The sequence below is a fragment of the Lynx canadensis genome, chromosome A2 (assembly GCF_007474595.2).
Source record: "Lynx canadensis isolate LIC74 chromosome A2, mLynCan4.pri.v2, whole genome shotgun sequence".
Lineage (NCBI taxonomy): Eukaryota > Metazoa > Chordata > Mammalia > Carnivora > Felidae > Lynx > Lynx canadensis.
In genome coordinates, this window is record NC_044304.2 from 109,663,058 (window position 1) to 109,673,224 (window position 10,167).

The 10,167-nt window shown below is 34.8% G+C and overlaps 1 protein-coding gene across 1 annotated transcript in view; it reads left to right on the forward strand.

The window, feature by feature from the left end:
* The window catches only part of AHR (aryl hydrocarbon receptor), a 53,857-nt gene extending 44,009 nt beyond the window's left edge, over positions 1 to 9,848 (forward strand). Inside the window, exons 10-11 of the mRNA XM_030308053.1 lie at positions 3,338 to 4,595; positions 7,344 to 9,848. Coding sequence (XP_030163913.1) covers positions 3,338 to 4,595; positions 7,344 to 7,490 — 1,405 coding nt within the window. The 3' untranslated portion in view covers positions 7,491 to 9,848. The remainder of the gene's footprint in view (positions 1 to 3,337; positions 4,596 to 7,343) is intronic.
* The last annotated feature ends 319 nt before the right edge of the window (positions 9,849 to 10,167 follow it).

Here is a 10,167-nt window from a genome sequence, read left to right on the forward strand (position 1 = left end):
ATAAACATAAGGGTGTCTCTATCCTTTTGAGTTAGTGTTTTCATTTTCTTTGGGTAAACACCCAGCAGTGAAATTACTGAATTGCGTGGTGGTTATTTTTTTAATTTTTTGAGGAGCTTCTATACTGTTTTCCACAGTGGCTGTGCCAGTTTACATTCCCACCAACAGTGCATGAGGGCTCCCTTTCCTCCACACCCTCGCTACCACTTGTTATTTCTTGTTTTTGATGGTAGCCATTCAGACTGGTGTGAGGTGATATCTCATTGTAGTTTTGATGTGCATTTCCCTGATAATTAGTGATGTTGAACATCTTTTCATCTGTCTGTTAGTCGTCTGTTATATTCCCTGGGAAAATGTCTGTCAGGTTCTCTTTTTAATCAGATTCTTTTTGGTAAGTTGTATGAATTATTTATATATTTTGGATATTAACCCCTTATTAGATACATCATTTGCAAATATCGTCTATTCAGTAAGTTGTCTTTTCATTTTGTTGATTGTTTTTTTCACTTTGCATAAGCTTTTTATTTTGGTGCAGTCCTAATCATTTGGTTTTGTTTTTGTTTCCTAATTTGTTGGCATACAATTTTTCATATAGTCTCTTATATTTCTGTAGGGGTGGTTGTTACTTCTCTTTTATTTCTGATTTTATTTATTTGCATTTTCTCTCTTTTTTTCTTGATCCTCGCTAAAGGTTTATTGATTATCTTTACAAAGGCTGTTTGTTTCATTAATCATTTCTTTGTAGTCTCTATTTCATGTATTTCTGCTCTGATCTTTAGTATTTCCTTCCTTCCAACTTTGTGTTTATTCTTTTTCTAGTTGCTTTGGGTGAAGGGTTAGATTTGTTTCAGATTTTCCTGGTTTCTTGAGATAGGCCTGTATTGGTTTCAACTACTTAGAACTACTTTGGCTGTGTCCCAAAGATTTGGACCGCTGTATTTCCATTTTCATTTGTGTCCAGGTATTTTCTGATTTTCTTTTTCATTTCTTTGTTGTTCCTTTGGTTTTTTAATACCCTGTTGTTCAGCCTCCATGGTTTTTTTTTTGTTTTTGTTTTTGTTTTTCCTTACAGTTGACTTCTAGTTTCATTTATCTGTGGTCAGAAAAAATCCTTGTTTGGATTTCAGTCTCAAATTTACTGACACTAGTTTTGTGACTTAACATGATCTTAGAGAATGTTCTGTGTGCATTTGAATGTGCATTCTACTTCTTTTAGATGGAATTCCCTGTTATAGATTAACTCCATCTGGTCTAATGTATCATTCAAAGCCACTGTTTCCTCATTAATGTTTTGCCCAGATGATCTATCCACTGATGTAAGTGGGGTGCTCAAGTCCCCTACTACAGTTGTGTTACTGTCATTTTGTGTCCCTTTATGTCTTTCATTTAGGCTTCATGTATTTACTGATCCTCTACTAGGTGCATAGATATTTGCATTTGTTATATCCTTTTGTTGGATTGATCCCTTTATCATTATGCAATGCCCTTCCGTGTCTCTTGTTATAGTCTTTGTTTTAAAATGTATTTTGTCTTGTAAATATTGTTACGCCAGCTTATTTTATTTTGCTTTCATTTGCATGGAAAATATTTTCATATCCCTTCACTTTTAGTCTGAATTTGTCTTTAGTCTGAAGTTAGTCCCTTATAGGTAGCCTATAGATGGGTCTTGTTTTTTATCCAGTCACCTTGTATCTTTTGATTGAAGCATTTAGACCATTTATATTTAATTAATACATTAATTGCCATTGTGTTCACTGTTCTGATTTTTTTTTTTTTGTAGTTCTTCTCTTTTCCCTTATTTTCTTGCTTCCCTTCTGATGGGTATCTTTCTTCAGTGTCATACTTTGATTTCTTTCTCTTTATTTGATATTATTTTTTAAATCTTTTACATATTTTTGGTCTGCAGTAACCTTAAGGTTCATATATAACATCCCAAGTATATAGCAGTTTATATTAAGTTGATGGTTGCTTAAGTTTGAACACATTTCTAAAAGTACTATGTTTTTGCTGCCCTCTCCATTTTTTATATATTTGATGTTATGTTTTACCTTTGATTCCCTAAATATTTAGATCTAATTCATTTTTACTACTTTTGTCTTTTCATCATCATAAGGTTAAATCATGATTTATAAATGATTGATCTCCTGCCTGTACTCTAGGTTTGCCAGTGACAATTTTCCTTTCTTAATTTTCTCACTTCTTGTTGTGACCTATTTTTTCCTGAAAGAAGTCCCTTTACATTTCTTTTAAGTGGTTTAGTGGTGATGAATTCCCTTTAACTTTTGTGTGGGAAAGTTTTCATCTCTTCTTCAATTCTGAGTCATAGCCTTGCTGTAGGTTTGTTTCCTTTCAGTACTTGGAATATCTCATGACAGCCCCTTCTGGCCTGCAGAGTTTGGCTGCTTCCTGGACCAGAAAACCTGTTTCCTTCCCCAGTTTAGGGAATTTTTCAGCCCCTTTCCTTCTGTCTTCTTCTTCTAGGAGCCCTATAATGTGAATGTTTGTGTGTTTGATGTTGTCTCAGAGACCCCTTAACTTATCCTTTTTCTTTTTGCTGTTCTCCTTGCCTACTTTGCATTACCTGTGCTCCAGGTCACTGATCCATTCTTCTGCATTGTCTGACCTGTTGTTGATTCCTTCTGTATTTTTCATTTTAGTTATTGTATTCAACTCTGATTTTTTTATATATTTTATGTCTCTTGGCTGAAGCCATCACTGAGTTTGTCTACTCTTCTCCCAAGTCCAGTGAGCATTTCTTTGAACTCTTTATCAGGTAGATTGTTTATCTCCATTTTGTTTAGTTTTTCTCAAGTTTTGTCTTACTCTTTTGTTGGAAGTGTTATCCTATCTTCTCATTTTGACTTTCTCATTAGGTTTAACAGGTACTCCCAATCTTGAAGGAGCAGACTTGTGTAGAAGGATCTCCTATGTAGGTTGCATGGCTCTGGCACCTTTGGCTGAATGACTAGTGCTGTAGTGGGCAAGGAGTCCCCAGTTGCTCTGCAGAGGGGTTGCCTTGGCTCGGATGGTTAATTCCTAAGTGTTATAGTTTGTTTTTCTAGTTGGATCTTTATTCCACTTTGAATTTATTTTTTTCAGGAGAATTTCAGGGGTGGTAACTGAGAATGGATATAATGACTAAATTCTGGGATAAATTCTAAATCACTTAAATTTTTCTAAGAAGTTTTCTAACACTTGTTATCTGGAACATTTACGTCAAAGTAAAGTTCATGCTCCAGATCAAACTCAGTTACAATGTATTTTGCTTTTATATTGTTTTTCTATTACATTTTTCTAAGTGTTTGATATAACTTTTTTTTCTCATACCCAATTTTAGAGATGAAGAAGGAACAGACCATTTACGAAAACGAACTATGAAGTTTCCTTTTATGTTTACTTCTGGAGAAGCTGTGTTATACCAGGTAAACAACCCTTTTCCTCCCATGATGGATCCCTTACCAGTGAGGACTAAAACTACTGCTTGTGGAAGAGAGTCTGCTACCACATCAACTCTAAATAAGGAATCTTTCAATCCCAATTCCCTCCTGGGTGCCATGATGCAACAAGATGAGTCTATTTATCTCTATCCTGCTTCCAGTAACACAGCTTTTGAAAGGAATCTTTTTAACGAACCTATGAATGAATGCAGTAATTGGCAAGACAGTATGGCACCAGTGGGAAATAACAGTATCCTGAAACACGAGCAAATAGGTCAGTCTCAGGATATGAACTCAGCAATCTCTGGAGGTCAATCAGGGCCCTTTGCAGACAACAGAAATAGTGACTTGTACAGCATTATGAAACACCTAGGCATTGATTTTGAAGATATCAAAGACATGCAACAGAATGAGGAATTTTTCAGAACTGACTTTTCTGGTGAGGGTGACTTCAGAGATATTGACCTCACAGATGAAATCCTGACATATGTCCAAGATTCTTTAAGCAAGCCTGCCTTCCAGTGTCCCGGTTACCAGCAGCAACAGGCCATGGCTGTGAACTCAAGTTGTATGGTACAGGAGCACCTGCAGCTAGAACAGCAGCAGCAGCAGCAGCAGCAGCTGCAGCACCAGCAAAACCTCGTAGCATCGGAGCAGCAGCAACAACTGTGTCAGAAAATGCAGCATATGCAAGTTAATGGCATGTTTGCCAATTGGAGCGCTAACCAGTCTGTGCCTTTTGGTTGTCCGCAGCAAGAGCTACAGCAGTATAATGTCCTTTCAGACTTACCTGGGACCAGTCAAGAGTGTCCCTACAAATCTGAGATGGATGCTATGCCTTATACACACAACTTTATCCCCTGTGATCAGTCTGTGCTACCACAACATTCCCAGGGGCCACAGTTAGACTTTCCCTTAGGGACCTTCGAACCATCCCCGTACCCTACTACTTCTAATTTAGAAGATTTCTTCACGTGTTTACAAGCTCCTGAGAACCAAACACACGGACTTACTCCAGAGCCGCCCATAGTAACTCCTCAGACGTGTTATGCCGGGGCTGTGTCCATGTACCAGTGCCAGCCGGAACCTCCGCACGGCCACGAGGCCCAGATGCAGTACAATCCAACCATGCCGGACCCACAGGCATTTTTAAACAAGGTAAGGGTTTTCTCAGGCTGGGTAAACCTTTTTAGTGATTCTTCTTATATTTATAGACATCAATTATAAAATTTTTATGTGACTGTTTTTTAATAAGCCAGTACTTTTCCAGTAGTAGTGTGTTACTAATATCTCTTTTTTAACTGAACAGCCAAGGAGAAAAAAAATCAAGGGCTACAGCAACAAGAATATGTCATATATTGTTTAGAATAGATCCTTTGGTCTATCTCCGTTCTTTGTAATTATAGGACCCTTTAAAAATTCAGACTTCAGAGGCGCCTGGCTCTGTTGTTGACCGCTCAGAGCCTGGAGCCTACTTCCAATTCTGTGTCTCCGTCCCCCACTCCCAATTCTGTGTCTCCGTCCCCCACTCACTCTCTGTCTCTCTCTCAAAAGTAAATAAACATTAAAAAAAAAAAACTTTTTTTTTTTAAATATCAGACTTCAAATATATATTTGCATTTTTAAAAGTAATTTCTTAAAGCTCAATCTTTTTTGTATGTGTTAAAATCAGGTTAAAGTCAATACAGTTGTGCTTTTTTCAGACCCTTTGTCCTTGGTGATCCCTGAATTCAGTCTGAGGGTCCTCAGTGTTCTATGGCAATCCCTCCATGTTATCTGCCCAATCCTCATTTTATCCTTCAAGATGGAATGTTTTTTTTCTAGCATCTTGTAAAAAAGCATAACTTACTGGCTTTCTCTCATGTGGTCAAGCTGGGTACTGTGCTAAATTTTCTACTTGTCTAAAAGTTTTGTTTGTTTATTTGAGAGAGAGATCGAGCAGGGGAGGAGCAGAGAAAGAGGGAGAGAGAGAGAATCCCAAGCAGGCTCTGCACTGTCAGCACAGAACCCCATGGCGGGGCTTGTACTCATGAATTGTGAGATCCTGACCTGAGCCAAAATCTAGAGTCGGACACTTAACAGGCTGAGCCACCCAGGACCCCCCAGAATTTTTACTTATTTTTTAAGGGGCTTGAACTCACAACCCTGAGATCAAAACTCACATGCTTTACCAACTGAGCCAGCCAGGAGCCCTTATATTTTTAAACTATGTCATCAGAATACGACTAGCAGCAAGCACACTTTAAATCTAAAAAAATTATATATATATGTGTATATATATATATATATATGTATATATTTTTTAGATTTAAACATATATGTGTGTCTGTGTGTGTGTGTGTGTATATATATATATTTTTAGATTTAAACAGTAATGGTAGCTGCTCTCTGTGGCCACTGGGGAATACATCATTTTTTCATTCATGCTTTTCTGTTAGAAAATATTGAGTTCATTTTATAGTATAATTAAATAGGCTTTTGAAGAAAATCTTGATTTAAACTAAGTTCAGTGGTTTCTGTTTTCTGTGTATTATAGATTAGCAACAAAGATTCAAATTAACATTTGTAATTGTCTTACATTTGGCTTGTATATGAGTTTTTTGATAGAAAATGGTAATGAAAGTTTTTCTTATCCTCATTTCTGACATCTTCAATTATATCAGAATTATTCAGTACACTCTCACAACATTGCTATGAAGTACCATGGATAGGTAACTTGAGTAAGTTGTTGACAACTTAATAATTTACATAACCTAAAATTTCATTACCAGGTTCTTTCGAGTTTTTTTTTTTTTTTTTTTCTCCCCTCCCTGCTACTTTGTATTACTTCTTTATCAACAGTGAGTTAATAGCAAGTCTGTAGACCTATGTATTTCCCCAGGGAGTTACTTTTAAAAATTGCCTATGTGGCTCACAGTATTATTTTATTGAATAGCATTGTTTTTGATAATATACTTCAAGACAATTGCTGACTTGCATTGTGTTAATGACTGGTAAGAGTAACTTACTCAAAGGCTACCATTCTCTGCATAATAACTTCCATTTGAAGGCTCCACAGCTGCCATTCACTGAAGACCTGGATTATATGACTTTCACTATATATTTAATGTGTGTTTTAGAGGATCTTTTAAATCTGTGTTTCAAGGAATTAAGGGTATGATTTTGATCTATATGAAAATTTCCATAACTTTCACTAACTATATCCAATACAAAGGCCCTATAATCTATAAAAGCCTACAGACTATGTATCTGTTTTTTTTTTTTTTTAGTAGCAGTTATAGACTCAGACTATTTGCATTATAAGAGGACAAGAGCAAGCATTTTATTTGATAAAAATCTATAATTAGGATACTTTTTAATAGTACTTACTAAAAGCCTGTAACAAATAAAAATGGTTTAGGAAATCATACCCATGCTGTAATATTTTAGGAATATTAAGATGCTTCTATCAGAAATGACCTCTTATAGAAAAGTTCTACGTCTGCAGTCCAGTCTAGTCATTTTGAATGCAGTCAAGACTTTGGTACCCAGAACTTGCCTGAGATGAAATCTGGTCCAAGCCAACCTATGTATGACGGATATATCTAACTGTGATTCATAACTGGTACTCTCTGATCCATCATTTCCTATCCAGACCAAAGGCAATTTGTTAATCAAATACTCTCCTAATACCACTTCTGAGCTGAGACCCATGTATCACACATCTGTACCATCTAATGGAGAAACCAAATTGTTATAAATGCAGCTAATACCTAATATTTGCTGTGTTGGTCTTCATTGAATGATGTAAAGGATCTGAAGTTTAACATGCAAGGCAAAGATTTTAAAAATACTTTTTAATATATCATTTAGTGGCTTAAGATACTTGAAAAATCCAATAAGTTGCATTGCTATTTTTGTTTGCAGTTTCAGAATGGAGGAGTTTTAAATGAAACCTATCCAGCTGAATTAAATAATATAAATAGCACTCAGACTCCCACACACCTTCAGCCCCTTCATCACACGTCAGAAGCCAGACCTTTCCCCGATTTGACATCCAGTGGATTCCTGTAATGCCAAGCCCATTTTCACCATGGATTAAAGAAGATTACAGAATAATTGAACTATCAGTGTTGGACATCAGCAACTTTACATGGAGGCATTGATGTATGTTGTTCGCACTATTATTCCAAACCAAATTTTAATGTTTTTAAGAGTTAAAAAAAATTACCAAAACTACATATACTATAGTCATTAAAAAAGAAAGTGTACTGCCAGAGAGAGGGAGATGCTATCTTTATTTCACTTTATAGTCTGAGTACTAGAGAATATACAAAATTTATTCAGGGGAACTTTATGACACTTTTAAATAAAAAATTTCTGTCAGAAAAAAATGGAATACTTTTGAGTTTTCAACTTATCTCTTCTTATTAGTACACCAAATAACAAACTATTTCCTTTTATCTTCTGCTTTTATCTCAGATGTTAAAATAAGTGGTTTGGTGCTTTTATAAAAAGATAATCTCAGTGCTTTCCTCCTTTGTTGTGTAAGTGCCTCACAATTTTTTATACCTATAACACTGTAGGATGTATATTTGATAGAAAGTAAACTTTTTAATAACTTTCTGCACACAAATGTTATTTGTATTTCTTAAATTCAGTCATTTGTATTAGTCCAGGCATGTTTTAACTGCACTACTCACCCACTTTCTTCAGGAAAAGGGCAAGTTATGATTGAAAAAATATTTATTACCTAGTTGCTTCTACATATTAAATGTTGCTATGTGCCTTACGTTGAAAGATTTTGAAAGTAAAATGTCTTTCCAAATTATTTTTTGATCATCAAATAAAGACTGCAGCACTAAAATGTCAACAGTGTTTGCGGGAGAAAGAGATACACTGCAACTTACCTTTACTGAAATCTCCACCCTGGTGGTTCAGTGTTGCAGGTGTGCAAAGATCTGCTTGAATGGGACCGTGTTTATCAACTTGCAACGAGGAGGAAGTAGCTTTATTTCTAGCTCTTTAATCACCATTTCACTGTGTATAAATTCTTTCAAAACTACTTTAGACCTAGAATGAACTTTAAGGTAGAATATGTTGACTTTATAACTTTCACTTACTAGTACAGTGGAAACTATTTGTTTTTTCTCATATTTGAGGAGCGTGAAGTTTGAACGTGGCAATGTTTGATGCAAAGTATTGTTATGAGTGACACGATTGGTGCATTTATATAGTTTATAATGAACAAAATTATATTTAAAGTATTTTCAAGCTTTCATTTGAAAATAGTCTATACCTTACATATGCACGTAATTTGAGTCTTACATATATTCTTGCATCTTTTCAAAATATCAAATAATGAACCCAACTGCTTTTACTTTGGTCTTAAGACACCCATGCCATTCTCTTAACTTCAAACATTACATTGTTTCTAGGATACAATGGCCTTATTACTGGGAAGGCAAATGATCCCCCTGCTAACTTTACTGTCCTCAGGTAATTTTTAAAAAAGACGCATTTATTTAAATGTGACATCTGAAGGGCAGGCACATTTTTCATGTATTCTATAAAAAACATGACAGAATCTTAAACCAAGGTATAGTATTAAAGTGCACTATTTTCACTTAATTTTTTTTTTTAGTAAATTAATGTATATCAAAGTGGCTTCAGAAAAAATATGTCAGTTCTATGAATTTTCAGTTCATACTTTGAATCCATAGAATCAATTTAAGGAAAAAAAACAATTTGTCTAAAACATTTAATTATTTGTTTCCAGTATGAGGTATCACTAAAGATTTAGACCAGTGGTCTGGCTTAATATTCCATTTTTACATTTAAGCTTTTCATTAAAAACCTTCACAATAACCATTTTTGTCTTCCACATGCCGTTGGGTGAATTATTTAGTGGAAAAATAGGCTTTTTAAAGTGTGAATAGGATGACAGTTCTACACTTACAAAATTAAAAACTTTTAAAGCAATATTGTATATTTTTATCTATATAAAATAAAATGTATCTAAGAATAATAAAATCACATTAAACCAAATACACATTTGTCTGTATTGCTAAGTGCCAAACAGAGAATGCTCCGTGTGCTGGTCTAATGAGGGACTCATGTCTTAGCTAATGTGCACTTCTGAGTATGTGGGTATGTGTAATTTGAACTTTTCCTAAACCAAGTTGTTCTTCCGGTACCAGGAGATTTGCCTGTGTTCCAGTGTATGAGGAAGCTTTCATTCATTACTCCGCACTGACTAGCGTTTTGCAGTATTACTAAATTTTTGGTAGATGTTTTCATGACTTTTTTCTTCAAAATATTACTGCATACCTATGTCATACATACATTTTTTGTTCAAAATATGATTTATAATATCCTTATCAAACAAAATTGTATACAATAATATATGGTAATAAAATCAAGTATAAATAACATGTTTTAATGTAAATTCTTTCTGGTTCATATAGAGGAAAAGAGCATGTTTAGTACAGTGTTTTAACGATATTAAAGGCAATCTGTAATATTGAAGGAGACATGAAGCAATAATTTATAAAATTCTGCCCATGGATATTTTAGCCTTTACATGGATATAAAAAAGGCTCTTCAAGTAACGTCGCAGATTAAAATGCTTCTGAAATGGAGTACTCTTTTAAACTTTGTATTGGTGTTACAGATGTAGTGGTGTTAGTGTCTCAGATTAAATTTTAAAACTCCGCTTTTAATAATATTTGATGAGTTTTTAAAACAACTC